Raw genomic sequence first — 24,218 nt, forward strand, 5'->3', positions numbered from 1 at the left:
TTATACTTCCCAACCCTTGACCGCAATCGCTATGGCCCAAATAGAACCGGAAAGCGCGGTCAAATGGTTGCAAGCAGCCAGAGGGCAGGAGCGAGCGGGTGTGAAACCAGCTACTCCTGTTTGGTTTGTGTGCCACCAAGTAGGTACAGGCGCAGGCCTGAAGATCCGACGTTAGCTTTGATGTTTGCCTCAAGCTCGCCGAGTAACTTCTTGTTCCGTGTATTCTTTACTAATCCGGGGTAGTTGGCTGCTACCAGGGATTCCTTCTCGTGGCCTCAAGGTTTGCCCAGGAGAGCATTAAATTACTCTTCTGATCCTTCAACGCCGCATGCATTAGTAACAAATATCATCGCTCATTGTGCCGAATCTTCTGAGGCAAACTTCTCTCGTATATTGTCTTGGTCGAGAGTCTCCTACTATCTCTTAACCATGGACCACACCGGGAACGATGGTTCTCTCCAAAACAACAACTCGACACGCAAGAAGGCATCGTCTTTCGCTGGTTTCCTAGGAAAGATTCTCCCCACTCACCGCCCTGAGCAAGGAGGTACTCTTCGAAGCATGGATGACAGGAGCACCGAGTCTGCCTACCGCCGCCTGGACATAAATCCCGAAGAACTGAAAGAATGGAATATAGCGGAGGACTTGCCCATCAGACGACGTTTGGAACTTGCAGAAGAACGCGCCAACTCTTCTCGTAGGCCGGAGCCTCCACGCCCGGGTACAAGCCCAACCGCGGGACGTCCGCCTAGTCCGTGCAAGCGGACGGATCGTCACTTGTCTGCGGCCGAGACGCAGCATCTCTTGAAACGCAAGCAGCGAAGTCAGCGGAGACATCGAGAACTCAAAGCCAGCGGAGACTGGCTCGGGGTTACAGGAGCCAACCCACAGACGGGTCAATATAACGTATTAACTCCTACTGAAAGCGCCAGCTCGGACCTCACGCCGCCGTCAACCAAGATAGAAATGAGAAAGCTCACCAAGCGCGTGCAGCAGGCCGAGCGCATCTACAAGACTGCAAAGGCGATGGAGAATGCGGCTACAGAGAGGCACATGAAGAAGAAGGCACAAATGAAGCTGGACAAGATCGAGCTAGCCAAGGCGGAAATCCAGCAGCAACATGGGCCGCTGGAGTGGAAGCGGCGCGAACGAGAATGGTCGTCTGTCAGGGAACCTGGGCTAAGCCCCATTGCTCAGTCGTTTACGAATACCGAGTCTGAGACTCGTGAGTCCAATACGCCCCTGCCTAAAAACCTGACTGACAGTACTAATATCGTCTAGAGTCGGAGGGACATGTTAGTGACAACGATTTTGCTGGAGGTCACAGAAGCAGTAAAGGCAAACAGCCGGTGAGGTTGTCCCCTCTGTCCACGCCACAACGACAGGAGCGCGGCAACAAGCTACAGAAACGACGGCGAATTGCAGAGCCGTCGGCAGACACTATAATTCACACGCCGTCCCGCCAGATCAGTGCCTCTGCCTCCCCTCAAGGACAAGGCCATGATGATAGCGACACAAGAGCCGATGCAGATGTCCGGGTCCCGAACCCTCTCTTAGGTGGGAAGCATTTTTTATGGAGACGCCGTCGCCGAGCCACGGATCCAGGGGGGCCCGGCGCAAACAAAGCTACAGTGACCTCATCGTTGATGACGCACAAGAACGAGAGGTCGCACTCTCTCAATCTGCCATGCCATCAGGATCATTTCAACGGGCTGATAATCCCGGATCATCGCTTAGGGGCTGTAGTGCCCACGGCGGCGCAGACAGGACGGCTGCCACTGGAGGAAGTAAACAACGTATACCCCCTACAACAACTGGACATCCTATCACCGGAATACGAAGGCGGAATGGAAGATAGGAACCCGTCTCTGCCACCACCGAGCCAGAACGACATGTGCAGTTCGAAAGACCGAACACTCCGAGGCCAGTCCATCGCCGTAGCTACAGCGATCTCATCCCCGTTGACGTCGAGAGAGCCCACGAAGAATCACTTCGACGACCTCCAAAAGTTGGACCGAAGCCAGTCGGCTATAGATCTAACGAAAAGCATGCGCAGGCCTCAACATCCCCCAGCTCTGCACCCCAGCGAGGACGTCATTGCTCCTTACGAGACAAACAGCCGGGTGAACGCCAGAGAAGTGACAGTACAGAGCACATCAGAATACATGGCTCGACTACGGAGCGCAGAGAATCATACCGAGAAGGACCTGGCAAACCCCTTGAAGGGTTGCAACCAGGCGGGACCCCATCTAAGCTGTCAGACGACGAAAGGGGCAGAGGTCCAATCAAACAAGGAAGAGAGCGTCCCGGAGGCGGTTCATCCCTCAACCGAAATGATACGAGAAGCAGAGTGCGAGCGTACACCCGAATGCCGGAACGAGATTATCGAGACCATCGAGAGAAGGGACGGGACAGGCCAGAACAACGACTCTGTCTTCACACCCATCATCACCACTACTGGCTACGCACACGCACTGCTGATCCAGCCTATCTCGGAAACTATGTTAGGGCAGATTGGCGGACTCGCGACAGACTCAACCGGCGCTCTAGCGACATGGAGCTCAAGGATCGAACCACTTCAACCATTCGGCACGTTGACCAGCAAAGCGGCAGACAGCACGAGAACTTCCCAACTCACTACAATGCAGAGCGGCTCGCCGAAGCACGAATACAGCCGCTCGGTTCCCATTTTCGGTACTGCATCGGCCAGGATTGTGGAGATACGGCGCCCAAAGTCCTCAGCAGGAACACAGTCTCTACTGGCCCGCGGGTATCTGAGAAGCAGGAAGGGGGAGGGCATGTCAGCCCAAAGGGCGATATCGGTGCCGAAGTCCCAACTCGGCGCAGCACAGTCAAACGAGAAACATCGTGAGGCCATCGTCCAGGGAGCCGCACGTACAGCAATTGTGCAGTCACGGGAGAAGGTATCAAACCCCCAAGCTGCGCCTCCAAAGGAAGCGTCGGGAACGGAGAAAGGCACTCAGGAGGCGAAGGAGCAGAAAGAGGAGGCAGAGGAACAGAAAAAGGAGGAGGAAGAGACGAAGGAGGAGACGACGGCCAAGCCCGAAGGAGAAGGCGAAGGCACCGCTGGTCATTCGCCGCCTAAGCACCGGAAGTACGATGCTATCAAGACGCTACAGACGATAGCGTTGGTCATTACCAGATGGGTATGGGCCACCATCAGGTACTGGTGGACGGTTATGGGCCCCGTGTTTGATGGCGAGAGCGAACTATGGAAAAGACGTTATCAAGAGGAGAGTACATGGAACGACGTGGGGGTCTTCCTCTTTGCGGGAGTGTCTGTGATTGTAGGCCTGGCCTCGGGCGTGCATGCCTTCAAGGCTGTACGGTGCCTCTTGTAGTATATGGAGTATCAGGGCTTGTAGGGTGTGCACTTAGAGGTTGGGATGCATGGCCGGTACCGGCTATCGGCGCCCAGTCTCCGGTGAAGTGGGGGAGATTGGACGGGATCGGGCAGGGGATCGGGTAAACGGGAGTTTTTGTATCGGAAGCAAACCGACTGGAAGGGGAAGGTGACTATCAGGGATCCTGTTGTGTTATACAGTAGTAGGCTTAATGGCATGATGTTATCTCTACATCTCTCTGGCTTGCTGCAGCAGGACGCTTTCTCTCTTGTCACTCTCCTCGTGGGCGCCTCTTTACCCTGTTTACCGACTTTTTCTTTTGTGATGTCCAGATATCGCAACAAGTGGATCGGATCTAACGAGCTACTTCCACCGTGGACCCGGAATTAGAGAACAAGTTTTTTTTTCGGTTCTCCCGGGGAAAGAAAGAACTACGGATGCATAGAATATGGTTTCTTCTTGTTTGTGTCGGCTTCTTCTACTGCCGAGCCCAATCATTTTAGGGTTCGCCAACGCCTGACCATCCAGTTGGTAAACGGCTAGACTCGGATTGTGAAGGTTCGGCAGTAAGTCTTGGACCTTGCTTGTCTGACAAGCTGCATGGCTCTGTGTGACACTGCATGTGAAGAGGGCTGCCTGCCTGTACTGCACCGTCTGCACGTAGTAGTGCTGGGCCGCAAAAAAGGGATCAACGGATCCTCCTCCTGGTCAGATCAGATACATGCCAAATGCTCCCTCCCCCGTCTGCGCTAAGGAGCCAAGGCGACATGAAAGTATGGAGAATTTGGAGATTCGGAACACGCAGCGGGTGGGGTTGGCCAATGGCAAGGCCTCCATTGCCAATGACGTTGGCCAGATCTCCAACCAAGCCCGTCGAAAATAATCCAAAACGCCCCTCCCGACGTCGGAGCCACCATTCCAGCGGCCGATTGCGGCGTGCGAGGGCCTCACAGATTTGAGGCCGAGATATCTATTTTAGTATGAACGTTACTGACTCTATCCTACCTCGTTCCAGTCAGTTTGTCAATTTTCGCTTTAATTTGAGACAGTTGTCGTTTAGGAGGCCATTTCCCCTCTCCCCTTCCCTCCCACAACCTCAAACCCCTTGGGTCTTTCCACTCGAGGCGATAACTCTTTCCTCCTTTAACCCTCCTATTTTTATATTTTCCAAAACAGTTCCTTCCTCTTGAACACAAAGTGCATATAGCAAGGAAGCTATAGGTACAGACCGAGCTATCCCAAGATGCCGGCTACAGACAGCGCACCCGCGTCCCTGTACGACAAGGTCTTCAGCTCTCATGTTGTTGATGAGAAGCTGGACGGCACGGTTTTGTTGTATATTGGTAAGTCGGCAGCATCTTCATCCAAGCCAATTGGATCGTGATCGTGATCGTGGTCGATGGCTGGAATACTAACCGTCCCGTTGCAATCAGATCGCCACTTGGTCCACGAGGTCACCTCCCCACAAGCCTTCGAGGGACTGAAGAATGCCGGCCGCAAGGTCCGGAGACCTGACTGCACCCTCGCGACCACAGATCACAATGTCCCTACCAAATCCCGAAAGGGCATCAAGGACATTTCGACCTTCATCGAGGAGGACGACTCTCGTCTGCAGTGCGTGACTCTCGAAGAAAACGTAAAAGACTTCGGCCTCACATATTTCGGTCTCGGCGACAAACGCCAGGGCATCGTCCACGTTATCGGCCCCGAGCAGGGCTTCACTCTGCCCGGCACCACCCTCGTCTGCGGTGACAGCCACACCTCCACACACGGCGCCTTCGGTGCCTTCGCCACGGGTATTGGTACTTCCGAGGTCGAGCACGTGCTGGCCACCCAATGTCTTATCACAAAGAGGAGCAAGAACATGAGGATACAAGTCGATGGCGAGCTGGCTCCCGGTGTCAGCTCCAAGGATGTCGTTCTGTATGCCATTGGCCAGATCGGCACCGCTGGTGGCACCGGCTGTGTCATCGAGTTCTGCGGCTCTGTCATCCGCGGCTTGAGTATGGAGGCCCGTATGTCCATCTGCAACATGGCAATCGAGGGTGGTGCCCGTGCTGGCATGGTCGCCCCCGATGAGGTCACCTTTGAATATCTCAAGGGCAAGCCCCTCGCGCCCCCTTTCCCCTCTGCCGAATGGGACCAGGCTGTCGCCTACTGGAAGACCCTCCAGTCGGACCCTGACGCCAAGTACGATATCGATGTCCAGATTGATGGCAGCGAGATCATCCCTACCATTACCTGGGGAACCAGCCCCGAAGATGTCGTCCCCATCACCGGTGTCGTTCCGGACCCCGAGACCTTTAGCAACGAGCAAAAGAAGAAGGCTGGCCGCCGAATGTTGGAGTACATGGGGCTCACTGCTGGCACGCCCATGCAAGATATTACAATCGACAAGGTCTTTATTGGATCTTGCACCAACTCTCGTATCGAGGATCTGCGAGCGGCAGCCCAGGTAGTCAAGGGCAGGAAGAAGGCCGACAACGTGCTGCATGCCATGGTTGTCCCAGGTTCCGGTTTGGTAAAGGACCAGGCCGAGGCTGAGGGCTTGGACAAGATTTTCACAGACGCCGGGTTTGACTGGAGAGAAGCCGGTTGCAGCATGTGCCTTGGCATGAACCCCGACATCCTTTCTCCCAAGGAGCGGTGTGCCAGCACCAGCAACCGAAACTTCGAGGGTCGCCAGGGTGCCCAGGGCCGCACTCATCTCATGTCGCCTGTCATGGCGGCTGCGGCGGGTATCGTGGGCAAGCTCACAGACGTGCGAAACCTGACACAGTACAAGGCTAGCCCCCATATCGAGGCTTTCCAGCCACACTCGACATCCACACATGGCAAGATCGACGACCGAGTTGCCACCGATGAGATATCCCGAGAAGAGCTCACCGACCAGCCCATTGACAGCTCACCGACCACCAACCACGTTGCGTCAGAAGCCAAGGGTTCTCAAGGACTCCCCAAGTTCCTTAAACACCGGGGCATCGCTGCTCCGATGGACAACAACAACATCGACACAGACGCCATTATTCCCAAGCAGTTCCTCAAGACCATCAAGCGAACTGGCCTTGGCTCTGCGCTTTTCAACGACTGGCGCTACCTTGAGGATGGATCGCCCAACCCCAAGTTTGTCCTCAACCAAGAGCCTTACACTCAGGCCAAGATCCTGGTGTGCACTGGTGTCAACTTCGGATGCGGAAGCTCCCGAGAGCACGCTCCGTGGGCCCTGCTTGACTTTGGCATCAAGTGCGTGATTGCCCCCTCGTTCGCCGATATCTTCTTCAACAACACATTCAAGAACGGTATGCTGCCTATCCGGATTACGGATCAGGCCGACCTCGAGAAGGTGGCTGCCGAGGCTCGTGCTGGAAAGGAGATTGAGGTCGATCTGCCAAACCAGGTTGTTCGTGATGCGAAGGGCAATGAGCTTTGCAAGTTCGATGTGGAGGAGTTCCGCAAGCACTGCTTGATTAACGGACTGGATGACATCGGCTTGACGATGCAGCTTGAGGAAAAGATTGTGGGGCATGAGAAGAAGGTCAGCCAGGAGACGCCGTGGATCGACGGAACTTCGTATCTGAGGAGGAAAGGCCAGGGCGGCAAGCTGGCGGCAAAGGCCGTACCGGTCCCCAAAACGAACCGTGGGGAGGAGATCAAGAACCCCATTGATTGGTAACACAAGGCGTGTTTACCAAAATTTGTTACGATTATTACGTTCAAACGCGCAAAAGTTATCAGTAGGTCTTTGATATAGCAGGCCTCCTTAATATGATTTGCCCAATGCAAAATCAAGCTTTGTTTTTCACCCTACTGCCAAGTCCCAGTCTGATATTTGCAGAGCAACATGATTCAGAGTTTATGATCACAATGACGCTTCGTGCGCAAGTCCATGCATTTCCTACTATGATTGACCGGTCTATTTCATCAAGACACCTTCTAATTAGCTGGTGATGAACGATGGGCTACTATCACACCAAGATTCAAACGCTCTTCTCCCCAACAATTTTCTTCACAACCTCATCCATATTTTCTTCCTTCTCCATGCCCAGAAGCTCGTAATCCACCACTTTGTCGTTGTAGTCCCCGCCGTAACCTTTGGCGAACGTTAGGGGGAAAAGCAGCATGGCCTTGGCAAATGGGTTCCCGTTGGCCTCCTCGGCCGCGACCTGGCGCCGGACGTCCTGCTCCAGGCTCTTGTGCGTCACCTGCCACTCCTGCTCGGTCGTTCCCGTGGCCCGGAGCACGCTGTCGAAGATGTCGCGCTGCGACGCCCGGAACGAGCTGAAGTAGACCCACGAGTCGCCGTAGCGCGCGGACAGCTCGGCCTCGGGCAGGCCCATCAGCGCCGCCAGGCTCTGGCCGGTGCGCTCGAGGGTCGCGAGGTTGGCCCGGGCACCGCAGTCGCTCCACAGCGTCGCCGTGCGCTGCCGGGCGTCGACGCCGAAGAAGCCGCCGCGCAGGCAGAAGTCGAGCCACGGGTTGTTGACGACGCCGAGCCAGCGCAGGCCGAGCTCCGCGGCCAGGGCGCGGTACCGCTCCTTGGCCGCCATGAGCGTGGCGCCCACGTCGGCGTACAGCGGCTCGTTGGTCCGGTCCGAGCCGAACTCGCAGGGGACGACCCAGGTCACGCCCGCTTTGGCGGCGGCGCGGATCAGGGGGTCCTGCGCCCCGTAGCCGCCGTGGCCGACGGCGAGGATGAGGGCGTCCTGGCCCCGGAGCGCGGTCGCGAGGAAGGTCGGGTCGTCGTAGGAGCCCCGGTGCACGTGGGCGACGCCCGCGGCGGACAGGATGTTCTCCTTGATCGACTTGGAGTCGGCCCGCGTGATCACCGAGACGGTGTGGATGCCCTCGACCAGGAGGGCTGAGAGGATCGCGGATCCGATGTTGCCGGCGGCGCCGACGAGGGCGATGTTGCGGGGCTGCTTGGGGAAACGAGGAGACATGATGACGATGGCGAGGCTTCTTCTACCTTGGAAATGAAGTCGAAATTGAAAGATGAAAAGGGGGTTCCCTATTGCTTGCTGTTTGAGTCTAGTCTTGAGGTGATGGCATATCAAGCCTCAGCGGTTACACGAGTCTTATATGTGTGTGAACATGGCTGAGGGACGGCTATTGGTGTCTTAGTAACAGGTCGCTTCCGAACGTACTTACCTCTACACGCAACAACTCAAAACACAATATACGAGGCCTGCATACGTCTGCTCTCCCCTTGTCTCCCCGATCCTGATTTCTGGACATCTGCCGTTCCTTCCACTTCAAGATAGCTCGGCAAACCCAAGAATGCCGAGTGCCGTTTTGGATTGGTCATGGTGCAAATAGGGGGCGTGGGCTGTAAGGTAATGTTAGCAAGCCACGCCACGTCAGGGCTGGTCTTGTCTACGCGGCTAAAGTTGGCATCGTACTCATCAAGACGCTTTCATCTTCAGCGGCACGCAATTGACATGGGAAAGCAGGGACTCATCGTTTGGTGGTTAGTAATCAAATTTAGTAGCATGTAGCATGCTCGGACTCCGGCGCAACCATGATCACTACTACCCGACCACACTGTAGGACACCGCGTGAGGCTGACAAATGGCCTACAAGGGTTCCTTTTCTGCAGTAATCCAAACCGACTATTAAACACGAATAATAAGGCAGACAAGAGTGTGTTTCTAGTAGATTGATTGATTACTCTCCAGCTATGGCTACTATCTCCATAAAGCTCGCAGGATGCGGGTAGGATAAAGGCAAAGTCTTCCGGCTGACTGATCCAGTCCGTCCAGCCCACCGCAGCGCAAGCGGACGGGACCCGACAAAGACAGATAGCTTTCTCTGCTCTTTTTCTCAACTTCCTGGCAAATTTTTGGGTTGGATAAAGCATACTGAGTGAGTCTCAACAGTGATACCCAATCAGCAAAAAGCCAGGCCGCAAGCAAGCTCATGGGTGAAACGCTGCATGCATTGGCGATTCCCGTGCTCAACAGTGTCAGCTCTTGCTGGATATGTTTCGGTTGTCGTATACGTCCAGATAAAACACCGATGCGCTGACCTCCCTCCCTCTCTCATAGTTGTACAATAATCCTTCCTCCCAAACACCGCACACAGCTCTTCTGCTCCATGCTAACCACCCCCCTAAAGTACTATCAGTTTGCTGGTAGCCCGGATGGGTGGCGGCACACGCCCGAGAAATGCTGCATATAATCCGGGGTATCTTTCGTGTCTATCCGTCGTAAAAAGTCGTAAACACAACCAATCAAGTCTATCATCGAGACTCTATAAGGCCAGTGTGAACTGTTGCGACCAAAGTCCTCAGGGTCGAGTAGTTCAGCGTCGGATTGAAGCTGCGGGTATCGCGTGGTGGCTACCCACGAGGCCTTGCCCTCCAATCCGACGCAACCAGGGGTCAGAGCAAACTTCCTACTTCATCCTGTCCCGGAATACCACAAACTCGCGCACACGACTCTGGTGGTCATCGCACCACTGCGACCACTTCTTGCGAATTTCGTGGTCCTGCTCGACCTCGTTCTGGTAGGTGCGGGCAACATCTCCACCCTGGCCCGACTCTAGCCAAGACAAACCGAGCTGCTGACGTCGCAGCTTGTATTGCTCCTGGCGAGCAACAAAATGGTCCAGAACCTTCTGGTTGAAGATTTCCCATTTGTCCATGTAGTTACCGAAGTCTTGGGCGTACTTTCGGAACACGGCTGTGCTAGGTCTAATAGAAGGCACCGCCATCGTGGGAGGCAGACGCGGAGCAACCGGCGGCGTAGGGAAAGCCAGCGGCACACCTACAGGCTGCTCTCTCTCAATAGGAATCGCCTCGGAGGGCATGCTGTCAAACGGCAATGTCGACTTGAGATCGGCAAATGACTTCAAGCCCGTCGGAGCTGGTTCAGCAAACGGCTCGCAATTTTTGAAGTCGGCAAAGGTGGTTCTAAATTCTTCAGAGTCTTCTGAGCCGCCTACGGGAGCCGCATACGGGTTAGCGCTCGCGGGGGCTGATGTTGACTGCACATTTCCGTGTCCGGTCACGGGTAGGTTAGCTGCCTCGATGGTTGAAGTCGGGCGCGGAGGTACAGGAGGGGCAGCTCCTTCTACATTTCCTGCACGCCATTCGGGTCGATTGGGCTCCACGTGAATGTTACGCACCCCGTTGGCGGGTCCCTTGGGCGTAGCGTCTCCCTCCTCAGGGGGGTCGATATCCATGGCGTTCGGGCTGTCGGTAGTAGTCGGGGTCGGAGGCACTTCTCGCCATCCATCACTCGAACTACTCTCCTCGTCTTCAACCAGCCCAGCGGTACCCATAGTCATCTTCACTGGCTTGGAGTTCTTTCTCGAGGGTGCTCGGCGGGTGGGCGATCCTGACGCGCTCTTGGACGGCTGAGGGACGAAGTGCTGGGGCCCTATCTTCTCATTCCATTCCCCGGCAGAAAATCCTGTCTTGGAAATCTCCTCTTCACTCTCCTGAGTCGAGGGCATTGGGTTAGTAGCTTGCCGGGGACGTGGAATCGGCCTGGCAGGGGACCGTCGGCTGCTTCCAGAACGAGAGCCTTTTCTGGACGGCGTTGGTGAGCTTGTCGAAGGACCGCCCGCCTTGAACTCCCATCCGTCTTCGTTCTGGTCGTCAACAAATCTAGTGTTGATGTTTTCAGAGCTGCCGTTGGTGTTGAATTGGGCTTGATTAGGACTTGGAGCGGATGTAGTAGGATCGCTGGAGAAGGTGAAACTAGAGGGGTCATCAGCGCCGGTCTTGAGCTTATTGTGGTTGCCAAATAGTGTGTCGCCAAAAAGGCCTGCCGCATACTCCTCAAGCGTTGTACGTTGCATGCCATCTTTGGCAAGCACCCTCTTATACGGACGCCGTTGGGACATCTCAGGGTTCACGACTCCACTTGAAGCGCGCACATCAGAAGTAACTGGAGTATCCTGGGCCTGGCCACTGTTGCCAGTCTTGGTCGTTTGCTCGTTAAGTGAAGAGAAAGGGGATACATAAGGGTAACGAGAAGGAACGAAGTATTGCGAGAGGGGAATTGCATACACTGATGGATTGGCGCCTGTGTTGGCTGTCGAAGCTGGAAGATTGTCAGCACGATATCTAGAAAGGGCCAGTCAGGGGTCGACTTACGTTCAGTGGAAGGCTCATCAGCCGGATTGGTCGCGCTAGGCCGCGGCTTGTAGCGATCACTGGCTCGTGAAGGGAATGTATTGCCGTTATTTGCAGTCCTTCTGCTGCCGATGTTTGCCGCGTTGTTGGCTCTACCAGAATCCTCGGATGCTCCATCGTTACTAGAAGTCTTGGGCGTACTGTTGCTACGCGGCCGCTGTGTTGGGAAGGGGAAGGTGTCAGTACCCAGGCCTTCATTGGTATCCGTTCGCGACGATTCTCGAGTGCTCTTAGCTCGACCTAAGCCTGAACCTTCGTCGAACAGGCTGGTCTTCTCTCCACCAGGTGTGTGGTAAGGCGTGCTTCGATGTCCGTCCATGTAGTTCTCTCGGAACTGAGCCAATGGGTCAGGGGGCACTTGTGCGGAGGAGTTACGGGCCTTTCGCGCAGCGCTTGCGGACATGTCGTTGAATATGTTCGTGTGGGTGCGATCGGTATAGTAGTTCCTATTAGGAGCCGGGGGTTCGTCGCCTAAGCCGGGGGAACGCGGGGTGTACCCAGGTCGTCTAGCGCTGTTCCCAAAGGATGCCTGTGCCTTCTGCTTTTGGGAGGCTGCTCTGGGGATACTGGGCTCCGGATTGGACGCCTTACTTTCCCGTGTGGCAGAAGTCGGCGCCCGACCTGGGGTAGGGGGCGGGGGAACTGGTCTACCACGCGAATTTGGTCGCATGTTCTCCCAGGCCTGGTAGTTGCTCCTAGCCTCGGCGCTGTCCTTCCCTGAGGCGGCTTTACCGCCACGCGGAACGCTACCACCGGCAAAATTCGAGTATCGATGGGCTCCTGAAGTTGGGCGGCTTTGCGCATTGTTGGCTGCAGAGGTTGCAGGGGTTCGCCGAGGGGGCGGCGGGTATGCCTTTGCCGCATCTTGCCATGGATTTCCTCGTACACCAGAAGCACCTGGGTATCTCAGACCGAGTGCTTCGCAAAGTGTCGTCGTATTTCCTTCGTTGCGTCTCATCGGTGAGAATCTCATGCGCCGATTGGATGATTTGGAACTTTGTATTCACCTCGGCTTCTCTGCCGGGGTTGCGATCCGGATGGTACTTGAGTGCTGTGGAAGAGTAGCAAAAATCAGTGACATGCCCTAGGACAAACTGGTTTCGCCTTCTTTTTCCCCTCTTCCGACCACGGACTGTTGTCAAGCAGAACGCTTCACTTACCGAGTTTCCTGTACTGCTTCTTAATCTCATCGACCGATGCACTGGGCGAGACATCGAGGTCCGCATAGTAGTTGCGGGACGGGTCAAGCTTGGGCATCCTGGCAGCGTGTCCGGTATGCCGGGCCCAGAGAGCTTGTAGATAATGATACTCGGCGATGCAGGTAGCAACCTAGCATCCCGGACTCTAAGACCGCAGTTCCTTCTATGCCCCGCGCACCTGGTAGCCGCGCACCCAGCGTATTTTTGCCGTGAAATTGGAATGAAGAGGACCGGTTCTCTCTGAAGCGTGCGAGACTTTGAGATGTGGTTTGATTCGTAGAAGTTCGGTTGACGTCGCCGAGTGTTGTACGGCGTGACTGGTGGAAAGCCCTCGAATGGCAGTGGTAGCAGTAGTGGTAAAATAACGTTGCAAACCCAAGCAAGAGCTGGTCAAAATCATGCAACAGATGCAAGATCCAAGCCTTGACTTGGATGTAAAGACCAGGTGGAGGGGTAGTTGTCGCAAGTCGGCAAGCTTGGGATTTTGATTTAGAGGAAGAGGGGAGAAAAAAGTCGGATATGGGAAGCTATTCGAGGGTCAGCTGTGCGGTGAATACAATTGTTCTTTCAAGCAGGGACAGGGACGGCAGTGAAGCCAGGTCAGTGAATACAACATCAGCGCAGACTTACTCACAGTGCACAGTTTGCCAAAGACTTTAATTCGGTCAGCGGTATCCCAAATGCCGGCCCAGATGCTTCTTTGCAATGTGAACAATACAAAAGAAGGCAACAAGAAGCAGCAGCCTTGGGCGAAGTGGCAGAGAAAGGAAGCCGGGTTGAATACGACGTTGGGTTGCCCGGGGTACATAAGCAGGCTATTTTGATTGAAGTAGGGTTCTTGTTAGCAGCGACTTGTGATAACGTAGATAGAGGCTGAGCAGCCGCGTTTCCTGGGGCGGGGCGGGGCAGCAGCACGCGCAGCACAGGGCCTTTAGTGGGATAGTGGAACAATTGCAGGCTACTGCCCGTCACGAATCAGGCAGCTAACCTTATGTTTCTATTCTAGTGCAGGAGGGTCTTCATCTAAATTGGGCTGTCAATCGATCAATAAAAAGAAGTTATTGTTGTTATGGAGGGAGTATTGATTGTTTATCTTCACACTATCTTTCGATGCCGCCTGGCTCTTTCCACAAGCTCTGGGCAACAAGGACAAGTGATGCATGTCGCAATATCACACACAGACTGATGGGCAGATGTAAATGCAGCAAATCCTACCTACCTAGACCGCCTCATACCAGAAGAGATATCATTCTCACCCCCACCTCGCCTTGAGGCCAAAAAACAAAAGACATGCAAGCCAGGCCCCCTCTATACTGCAGTTGTTATTGCTGGAAATGACGCCACCTGATCCTGGTGAGCGACATTATTCTGGCGTCCCGCTGTAGACAGGAACAGGTAATCAGGCTTGCTGATGACTGAACTTGGGGGCGAGCTTCACGTCATAACACAGCATGCTGTTAGTCTCAGCTCACAGCATATCCTATAGCATGGCATTTATTGGCTCGGTCATGTTGGTAACAACAGTATCGGTACAAACCTCTCACAGAAGCAACGTCCTGGTCTCCTCAAGATAGAATGCACAGTTCTATACCCCTACCTATGAATGAAATGCTTCGGAACTTGAGTTTCTTTGGATCACGTTGCCTTCTGACCTCCTTAATGGCGAACGCCAGCTAGTGATCTTTGGTATGAAAGTTATTTCGTTAGACAGGTTACCGGTAGGTAATCATTCACGAAATGCATTTGCCAAAAGTAGCGCTTTCACCATCAAAGAGTCTGACATCTTTTATGGAATCATTTTTCGCGTCCTGAGAACAACTTTGAACAAACTTCATGCCGCACATATTAGGACAACGTCCAAGCTCCTCCTCCGAAGTTCCCTCTTTCCTACAGCTGACATGCATCAGACTCCATTCGTTCCATCTATCAGACCATCCCTGGTCCCATCTCCTCCACACTGACAACCAAACATTAAACGAACCGTGGGGCAGCGCTCAAGCTCAAGTCAGCCAGTCACTCACATTCAGCTCTCCCCCGAAACACGGCAACATTGTTTGGCGCATGACGTCAACCCGGCCTCGCACTGCAAATAGGTATACCTTATGCAGTGTCAGCCAGCCTCCGAAGCAAGCACTGGCTGCAACAGACCATGGGCCGTGGAATAATCGTCGTCAGCGTGCATGCCGGCAATCGCCAGAAAGCCAATACCTCCCTCCTTTTTTGAGGCGGCTGCAGGTAGAGGGCCCGACTATATGTACCGTGCCCTCTGCGAATAGCCTGCTAGTTCGTGGATCCGTCTTCGCTCGTATTGACACAAGTAGGTGGGAAAAATAACCTTGTGTACGTCCTACATACGGCGTCGCCCTATAAAGGAGGATTCGGTTACGCAGCAGCAGCAGCAGCAACGGCAAGTAAGTAAGTACATGCATATGCGCAGGTGGGACAGCATCACATGCAGAGTGCATTTTCATCGCAGATACCCGCTGACACTACCCGTCGGAATGGGCCGCCCGTGTAAGTGATTTGCAAATTCTCGTAGCGTTTGCTACACATCGGCTTACTGGCCTGCCGTGTCATTTGTGATTGATTTGTTGTGTTTTGTAGCACCCAAATTCAACAATTGAGACCTTCGATAGAACGCCTTTAAGCCTCTAGGACCCATTCCCCAAGCTCTGTGTGAAGTAACCTAAGCCCAAGGCAGTCTTCCGTGTATAATGGTCACGAGCGAAGAATATCAACAGACTGGAGGAATGGAGATGCATCTTACTAAGCTGCAGCAACAAATCGGAACAAAGCACAAACTGCAACTTTATGCTGTGCAGTGCTGCTGTTGCATCGCGGCACATGTGTAGCAAACGAAAAGTATTGCCCATAGACTATGGCAATGCCGCCGCGAAGCTGTCATGACATTGGCGTCGGAACCCAAGAACGAAGGGGGCAAAAATAGAAAGCAAAAGAAGGAAACAATAAGAAGATGATTTTTTTGATTTTTTTTTTTTTAAAAAAATTAAAAAAAAAATTGAAAGCAGACCCTCGATTGCCGAGTGTTTTACCACTCGACCATCTAGCGGTATGACCTCCAATCTGGGTGACTCCGGTTACTAGACCTCTCAGTAAACAAGGTATATATTGGAACCAGAGATCGGAAGAACGTATTCGTGGTTGGGGTGAGAGCCTTTTATGGCGCGACCTATAAACGTTGTTGCAAACCAAGGGGACAGAGAAGTTAGATAGGGGGCTTGATTAGGCAATGCCAGTGAAAGTCATCATGCCCAGCGGGCCTACATTCAGATGAAAGAAAAGTCAACCAGTGCATCAAGTTATCCAATTCAAGGATGTAAAACATTGCTCTGCTTGCCTGCTCTATGAGGAGGCATCGCCTTCGTATGTGTATATACGCATTGACTGATGGTAATAATCCAACAAACGCCTACCATGACACTCCCATATGAACATGAATGAGGTCAACTCCAGCCTATAATGATGCCTCCATCAGCACCGTCCCAGTCATTAAGAACAGAAATTCCAGCTACTAATTCTACACAAGCTCCTTCCCCATGTCGTACGACCAGGCGCCATCCCGCCTCAGCTTCTCTCGAGCCGCCAAATCTTTTCGAATTTCCTCCTCGGTGAGCCCATCAGGGCCACTCCAATTGGCACTGGATGTTCTAGCCCGGAACTTGTGGAAACGGTCCTTGCTCTTGCTGAACACAGCCTCCATGTTAAGCGGCGCGGGAGCCCCAAAGATGGTCATCGGGTCAACCTTCTCCTGACCTGCCAGTGCCTCACGAAGGGCAGGAGAATCCGTCCAAGAAGCAAACATCTCCTTTTGATCATCATTGTCTGAGTCGTCATCGTCCGTGTCGATCTCCTGGAGCTCGATCTCGTCACCGTTCTGGAAGCGAGGCGATGATCGGGTTGCCGACTTGGCGACCGACTTGACGGTCTTCACTCCCATGGGCCGAGCAGGTGTCTTGTGCGAAGAAGGCCCGGCTGGGTTAGGGTTTGATGCGAACGGAATAGGTCCCTTGGAAACCTGGGCCATATCCAGTGGGTGTGCTGTCTTGCCTTGCACTTGCTGCCCGTTGACACTAGTCTTATACAAGTCCCTGTTGGCACCACCCTGCGGTACAGTGGCATAGCCTGCAGGGAACATGGACTTGGCTGGCAGGATTTTGGAGGGCTTTTGGCTCTGCGGAAGCATCGTCGAAGCAGTCACCTTCTTAAGGCCATTGGATGGGCGAACCGGAGGTCCTTGCAGGCTGGGCTGGTGCTCCATCTCAAGGTCGTCGAAGTCGCTAGTCATGCGCATTCGCTTGGTGTCCTTGCTGTCTTGTTGCAAGGGGCGCTTGGTGGGCGGCTTAGCCGGGTTTTGCATCACCGAACGGCCAAGCTCCTCTTGCGATCGATGCGTATTCATCCGCGAAGGAGGTCGATTGGGTTCATTCTGGTTGATGCTCTTGAACTCGGGCTGGCCATTGACGGAGCGAGCTGCGGGAGGAGGCGCTCTCGTCTGCTTCGCTTTCTCCAGCATAGCCTGCCTCTGCGCGTTCTTCTTCGCTTCGGCCTGGGCAGCGGCTTGTTTGCGTTCTTCCTCCTTTTGCCTCTCGGCCTCAAGTCGTTTGTGTTGCTCTTGCCGCTTCTTTTCTTCCTGGGTAGCCGCCTTTTTGCGCTCCATCTCAGCCTTGGCCTCCTGTTTGCGCTGGGCTTCCCGCTCATCCCGCTCTTTCTTACGCTCTGCCATCTCGAGCGCCTTGGGTCGGCCGGACGAGGACATGGAGCTGTTAAGGTTTTGAGTGGAAGACTTGGAATGCAAACTCGATTGGCTCTGCTTGAGCTTCAGCTGTGACTGGGACCCAGACAAGCTGGAGGGCTCGTTAGCACTGGGCGTTGCAGTGCTGCTAGATGGGTGGAATTGGGGATGTTGAGAGCCCAGGTTGACGCGGATCATGGTCCGTGGTACCGTAGTTTTTCCTGCAGGCTCTCGGGTTGGTCTGATGGGTCTCTTGATTTCGCGCCCCTTGGTAGCTGAGGGCGGCGGTGCCATAGGCCGTGGAACTGACGGAGGAGGCATGGTTGTGGTGGTCGGCGCATCCAACATGTCAACATCGTCTTCGTCGTCCTCCTTGCCCTCATCAGCTTGGTCATTTATCCTGCGAGGACTTCTTCGCGTTGGCTGGATCGGGGTTGGCGGGGGAGCCGGTGCCTTCTTCTCCTTCTCCTTTTGTGCTGCGACTTGCTTCTCCATAGCAGCAATTCTCTCTTGCTCCTTGCTGAAAACCCGTGCCTTTTCTGCCTCCTTGGCCCTCTCCTTTTCGAGTTTATCCATTTGATCAGCCAATCGTTTCGACTCCTTGGCTTCCTTTTGCTTGCGCTTTTCTTCTGCCTTGTCTCGCTCAATCGATGCTCTTGTCTTACGGCCCTCGGGGCGAGTTGGGCTGGCAGAAGGAGCCCCACTCGCAGCAGAAGCATGCTTGCTCAGATCCGGATACAATGGCTGGGAATCTTGGCTAATTCGTTCGTCAATGGACATAGTAGATGGCCCAGCATGTAATCCCAGTCGTGGTGTTGAAGGAGAAAGCATTGCTGCTTTTCCCTCGGCGCTGGACGCGGCACTGCTAGCCAGTAAACCCTTCGATCTTCCCAAGATGGAAGAAAGTTTGTTCTTGACCTGCTTCAAAGGACTATTATGGAATGTGCGAGACGGGGACTTCGGGCTATCAGCAAAATCTGCCTCTGTCTCAGAGACAGTTGCAAGTGGTGGGTTGGAGGCCGAGTTGGTTTTCTGGAGTTCACCTCCATCTTCTGCCTGGTCGACTTTCGGCAATACAGGCACAGAAGCTGACTTTTGGTGGCTATACGTGGTTGCTGCTCTCTGTAGACTAGCAGGCTTAAGAGGAGATGGCTGTCGGGTCTTGGGGAACACGAAATCCTCAGCGCCAATCGTTTCCTTGCCGGAGACACGTTCCATCACATCCGCTGTATAGCTTTTAGGCATTCCAGGGCGAGGACTGAACATGTTCGACGCGTTGTCGGGAGTGCCCAAAGGTTTGATCCACTCGTCCTCGTCATCTTCTTCCGCTTCAGCTTCCTCCTCCTCTTCGGCCTCGGCCTCATCCTCGGGGAATGCACCAGGTGTTGTGTGGGTTTTGGGAGACAGGATGGACTTCTGTTTTGGCGTCGGCTGCGGAGCAGGCGTCATCGCGGCTGGCAAGATGGGCTGTATAGCTGGTACAGCATTGACTAACGATTTCGATGGCCGGGACACTTGAGGCTGCGATTGACCAAGCTTGCTGATCTGATCCTGCAGCCGCTGTGTGTAAGTTTTGTTGTGGGCAACAGCATCGCCGGTGTCAAGAGCTTTTGTGACAGTGGCTTCCTCGACCTCTTCGTCGTCAAGGTCCGTATCGTTCTCGTCGTCCGTCGCCTCATGCCTGACGTTACCAAGAGATTTGCCCCCAGTATGTCGGTTGTAGTAGCTTGTCCGTGTTTGATCAAGATGGCTGGTTCTTGATATCCGGTTTCCGGTGCTCTTATGTGTTATGGGCTCACGGGCCGGCAGAGATGCAAAGTTCAAACTGCTCTTGCGAACAATCGGCCTGATAGGACTTGATCCATCTGACGGAGGCGCGTCGTCCATATCTTCGTCCACAGCATCAGTTTCGGGCTCATCGGCAGGAACTGGTTGTTCTGAAGAGGGTACAATGGCCTTCTCCGGTGACAATTCCATGGGCGATGCTTCGTGTTGGTTTTCTGGTTCCTCTTGAGCCTGGACAGGCGATCCGGCCGGTGTGGTACTTTCATGGTGATGTGCTGTTGGAGCGGATGGCGAATTGGCCTTCGCGGCCTCGCCAGTGGAGTAGTCGGTTTCCATCTCATCGCCTGCGGGCTCGGATATGGGCTCGGAGACAGGTTCGGATGGGTGGTGAACAGTGCTTTGCTGCTGCTCCTTCGCAGGCGACGAAGGGTCGAAGTCCTCCTGGTCAGCCTGCGTGTCTACTGCAATGCTGAACGGCTGTGTTTCTTCCTCCTCAAAATCAGACTCCGCGTCGTTGTGTTCCACGTCCATGACGTCTTGCGATTGACTCCCGTGGTAGCCCGAGTCTACGACAGATGAGACAACGTTTGCATTCTTGACAGGACTGGCGGGTTTTTGTGTCCGCGCAGGGCTCGGCTGAGGAGCAGGCTGAGGATCGGCGGCGATTTTAACCTTGGGTGTGTGATTTCGTTCAACTTTGGAAAGGACGAATGGGTTAGGCGCTCCCTTGGGGGTAGCGGAGAAGATGTTGGACAGCGGCTGTAGACAGGTTAGCCATGGCAATTTCATTATACTTTGGCACGCAGTGAAACATACCACTCGGGCCTCTCCTGGGTTCGCTTTGCGGGTAGTCCTGGGTGTTTTGCCCCGTAACTTGCCTGGTGTTTTGAAGATCTCGGCGACGTTGCTATGGCACGGTCAGCTGGAATGCGCAGGGGCGGGCTTCACGACGTGGCGGAAGACAGGACTCACATCTGGTTCTCGCTGAAGATGTCGGCCATGTGTTCGTTGAGCCAGTCCATGTCGTTACGCGCCGAATAGGAAAACTCCTCGACCTCATCGTGGGCAATCTGGCGCGCCGAAGACCTCTCTTCGGCGACCCAGGGCGCAGAGCCGACCTGCAGACGCGTTGCTCGTGGGCCAGCCATGGCGACGTTTGGTGAATTTGAACGCGGTGCGGGCAAAGGCTCGTGAACGTGTCAGCGAGGAGCTGAGCGCGTCTTATGGCCAGAAAAATGGCAAAGGCAACAATCGGAATCGATGGGGGGCGATGTGTAAAGATCAAGTAAGCATGGTTCAGGTATAGAATAGGAGCAGTAAATCCAAAGGCGTGTGTTGTCGAAGTGGAATTTGATGATTGAGTGTGGGATTGGAGGTCGCTGGTGTTCGTCAGTGTGGGCAAGCCAGGTTTGGTCGGGATGCCCGCCCGCAATTCGCGTCTGATTGGTGGAGCAGCTCTGTGAGTAAACAAAGGCCGGAGCACCCTGGGCCTTTTATTCAACTGAACCAAAAAAAGCTCTACGCCCCACCTTTTCGGCAAGTAATCGACACAGACGGGCTTTCAATTGATCAATCTAATGGATTACCTACTCACCATAGGATATGGCGCCTGCAAAAAGATGGGGGACTAAGAGGGGGGGAAAAGACAAAACAGCCCTGTGTAGGTGATAATATCTTGACATGCAGGTGAAATGAGTTTATTACAATGGCAGTCAGTCAGTGTACATCAGGCTCGTGCCCTCGAGATTGGATGCTGTGCTACGTTCAAATATTTCGTACATTAATTAGGAATGTAGGTATTCAGTCACCGATCTTACGCCGCAAGAATCAGCTCAGGCTCGTGAGAATCAGGCTATGTTCACTGAACCACAAGCACCAAGCTCGTAGAATAAGGAGTTTGAGCGGGTGTTCTGTTTAGCGCACGGATATTTCGTTATATGTATGTTGTAGATAGCACGGATATTCAAACAGACTAGGTCAGATGAGACGCCAGGTCTTCACAGGGTAACCTTATGCGGTTTTAGGTAGTATGCTGTGATATATCCTCGTATGTTTGAATGGACAACCTGTCCCTTCTGTAAAGCTGGGTGATCGAGCTGGGCCTCTGCATCAACATCCACACATGTTCTACGTGCCTGTTCGTAATCAACCTATGTAGATAGCGTTCGAAGCATGTCCTACCTGGCTATCAAACAACCACTCAGTCCCGCAAGCCCCCTTCACTAAGTGCAAATGTCATCAATTCCATGCCCACCAAGTGTGACAACGACGCCGTCGGTGCTAGCGAACGAGGCGACGGTGTCAGCGGCCGGGTCGTACTTGGGCCAGCTAAACGAATCAGTACTTGGCGCGGCCTCGGGGTGGGTTGCAAAGGACAGCCACAGATCTACAATGGGTATTCAACCAGGTTAGCTGTTGGTGATCCTCCCGAATCATGGGAAAATACTAGGGACTACTTGCCTTGCATAGCGTGGCTGACATTCCACTCAAAGTCGGTCGAGTTGTGGTTGTACTGGTGGTGAGTCCCGAAAATCAGGGGCAGTTCGCCTATTCGCGTGGAAGTCGACGGATTAGTTCTGCATGACAAATCACAATATATCAAAAATACATCCTATAACACTTACTGCTGTGGGTGGCTCCCAGCCAAGAAGCTGGCGTGATGTTGGAGAAGTTGCCACTGTAGAGGTAGCGGTAGGTTGTCAAGCCCGCTTCAAAACGGTCGCTGCATATTTATATCAGCCTCCCGAACCCGTATCTTCCGCAATCGTAAAAGCTCCGCGCGTGCGATGAGGACAGTACTTACCGGATCTCGTCGATGGTGGGACACACAATGACTTTGGAGCCCGCGATCATGTCTTCCTCCTTGACGCCTCCCTCGGCCGTCCAGGGCGCAAACGACGAGCCCTCCCGGCTGTTCACTCCAAGGATCGCCGGGAGCTTAGCCACCAGCCCCTTTTGGGCCCGATCCTTGGGATCCGCGAAGACAGTAATGTTGTCGACGACCGGCCCAAACATGAACCCGGTAGTGTTGGCAAAGACCTTCTGCAGTTTCTTTGCGTCGATCGACTGCATGCAGGCCATCTCGGCCGCCGCGTCCAGGTCACCGCAACCGGCGTTCTTCGCAACGGCGGAGAAGCCGCGGTGCTCGTCGTCGCCCGCCGCGAAGACGGTGGAGCCGCCAGAGTCGGCGATGAGCCCCTTGATGATGGGATCCTCCGGGTAGGCGTAGCCAAAGTAGTTCACCGACCAGGCACCCGCGGACTGGCCCCAGAGGACGATGCGATCAGCATCGCCTCCGAATGCGGCAATGTTGTCGCGAACCCATTCAACACTGATGTGGCTCAACAAGATTATGGTCAGCACTTCTACTTACTCATACTGCTCGCGAACACACAGGGGATGGGCAAAAGACTCACGCTAATCTCTGATCGAGCAAGCCCACGTTGGATGACTGCGCAGCTGCATTGGGATACCCAAACAGGTTCAACCGGTAACTATTGCACAAAACCTCGATTAGACAGCCGCAGATTTGTCAGGGGGTACGGCGCCCATCCTTCCCGGGCCAAGGATTCGATGACAACTCGCTTACTTGATTGTCACGACCACGTGCCCCTGCGTACGCTCGACCCACGGATCCGGGTACTGATACGGCACATTGGCGCCATTGGAGGCGAACCCGCCGCCCGCGATCCAGACGAACACCGGCAGCTTGGGGGCCGTGGGCTCGAGCGGCGCATACACGTTCAGGTAGAGGCAGTCCTCGCTCTGGGCCGGGCTGCCGGGCAGCAGCTGCGGCATGTAGACGTGGAAGACGTCCTTGGCGTCCGACTCGGGCGTGGTGAGGGGCTGCATGCACGAAGGGGCGAAGGCCTTTGCGTCGATGCCTCCCTCGTTCACCGAGGCGTACTTCACCGGCGGCTGGAACCGTAGCTTGTCCACCGGCGGCTCGCCGAAGGGGACGCCCAGAAACTGCCGCACGTGCGGGGAGGTCGCGTTGATGGTTCCCCGGACCTCGCCATTAGCGGTCGGAACGGTGAGGTCCGCGCCGCGAGCCGCGGCGATCAGGAAACTGCTGGCAAAAGCTGACAGGACGAACATCTTAAATTCTTCCTCGGGAAGATAGCTCCAATACCAATTTAGAAAGTCAGAAGAAGGGGTGGGGATTCAGTTTCAAGGTATATACCCTATATATACATCCCCAATACCTACCATCGTAGCCAACCCCGTCAATTCCATGCAACCTGCCCATTGATGTGTGCCACGCCCGTCTTCGGTCCGACTTGGGCCAGGATTATAGTACTGGCCCCGTCATTCAACGATAGAAAAGCGTGTCATGCCACCAGTTCCAGCTCTGTCTTCTGCTCTGTCAACAATCACTTGCCGAGCAGTGTGTATGGGGTTGTGTGGGGTTTCCTAGCTGTCTCCACCACGCTATGGGGTTGAATGCCTGAATGGGAAAGGCTTAGGACTGCGGTGTGAGGAAAGTGCCGAAATCGATATCGTTTTGCCGGGAGGATTGGTGTTCTGCTTCCCCCGCGGACAAACTTCAGTACAGCTCAAAATCCTTAATGACGGAAGCGGGACGGTGCTGACGACGGAGCTCTGGCCATTAGGGACATTAACAAGACGCCGGACTACATAAACTAAACATCCACGCTTCTCCCGACAGCTAACATTAGATATAATGATGATATGAAGCCTTGGGGAAGAAAACTAGCAAGGTATTCATTCAATAAAAACATATTCACCGGAGCTGGAGGAGGTCCAAACTTCCTTCCGACGGCAAGTAATAAGACCATCCGAGCCGGAGGCTTATATAATGGTAAGGTCGGCTTCGAAGCTAGGGAACGTACAGACCCCGCGCCTCAAGGAACGGGCATCGGCCATCCGGGCTCTTATATATTCGAGCAGTCTGAACGCAATTAATTTAGCTACTTGCATTCCGCGTTTTATTCAATGCCACTCCTGCTCTAGCT

The 24,218-nt window shown here is 54.2% G+C and overlaps 6 protein-coding genes across 6 annotated transcripts; 2 read left to right on the plus strand and 4 right to left on the minus strand.

The window, feature by feature from the left end:
• Nucleotides 1-429: 429 nt before the first annotated feature.
• Nucleotides 430-3,362, plus strand: PG985_004134 (uncharacterized protein; the record flags this gene model as incomplete). Its single annotated transcript, XM_066823903.1, has 2 exons — nt 430-1,225; nt 1,282-3,362. 2 exons carry the CDS (start codon nt 430-432, stop codon nt 3,360-3,362), a joined length of 2,877 nt encoding a protein of 958 aa, XP_066687063.1.
• A 1,246-nt stretch (nt 3,363-4,608) lies between these two features.
• PG985_004135 (3-isopropylmalate dehydratase) lies at nt 4,609-7,038 on the plus strand (the record flags this gene model as incomplete). The annotated part of the gene is made up of 2 exons (XM_066823904.1): nt 4,609-4,708; nt 4,799-7,038. The coding sequence occupies 2 exons, from the start codon at nt 4,609-4,611 to the stop codon at nt 7,036-7,038; spliced, it is 2,340 nt and encodes a 779-aa protein (XP_066687064.1).
• A 304-nt stretch (nt 7,039-7,342) lies between these two features.
• Nucleotides 7,343-8,305, minus strand: PG985_004136 (uncharacterized protein; the record flags this gene model as incomplete). Its single annotated transcript, XM_066823905.1, has 1 exon — nt 7,343-8,305. The coding sequence occupies one exon, from the start codon at nt 8,303-8,305 to the stop codon at nt 7,343-7,345; it is 963 nt and encodes a 320-aa protein (XP_066687065.1).
• Nucleotides 8,306-9,758: 1,453 nt separating this feature from the next.
• Nucleotides 9,759-12,762, minus strand: PG985_004137 (DnaJ domain-containing protein; the record flags this gene model as incomplete). The annotated part of the gene is made up of 5 exons (XM_066823906.1): nt 9,759-11,413; nt 11,467-12,126; nt 12,157-12,369; nt 12,392-12,556; nt 12,666-12,762. 5 exons carry the CDS (start codon nt 12,760-12,762, stop codon nt 9,759-9,761), a joined length of 2,790 nt encoding a protein of 929 aa, XP_066687066.1.
• Nucleotides 12,763-16,242: 3,480 nt separating this feature from the next.
• Nucleotides 16,243-20,390, minus strand: PG985_004138 (uncharacterized protein; the record flags this gene model as incomplete). The annotated part of the gene is made up of 3 exons (XM_066823907.1): nt 16,243-20,001; nt 20,059-20,149; nt 20,215-20,390. 3 exons carry the CDS (start codon nt 20,388-20,390, stop codon nt 16,243-16,245), a joined length of 4,026 nt encoding a protein of 1,341 aa, XP_066687067.1.
• A 1,074-nt stretch (nt 20,391-21,464) lies between these two features.
• PG985_004139 (Alpha/Beta hydrolase protein) lies at nt 21,465-23,340 on the minus strand (the record flags this gene model as incomplete). Its single annotated transcript, XM_066823908.1, has 6 exons — nt 21,465-21,628; nt 21,703-21,789; nt 21,867-21,964; nt 22,046-22,582; nt 22,659-22,736; nt 22,832-23,340. 6 exons carry the CDS (start codon nt 23,338-23,340, stop codon nt 21,465-21,467), a joined length of 1,473 nt encoding a protein of 490 aa, XP_066687068.1.
• Between the last annotated feature and the right edge of the window lie 878 nt (nt 23,341-24,218).

The sequence above is a fragment of the Apiospora marii genome, assembly GCF_038362585.1.
Source record: "Apiospora marii strain CBS 49790 chromosome Unknown utg000003l_segment0_segment0, whole genome shotgun sequence".
In the NCBI taxonomy this organism is placed as follows: domain Eukaryota; kingdom Fungi; phylum Ascomycota; class Sordariomycetes; order Amphisphaeriales; family Apiosporaceae; genus Apiospora; species Apiospora marii.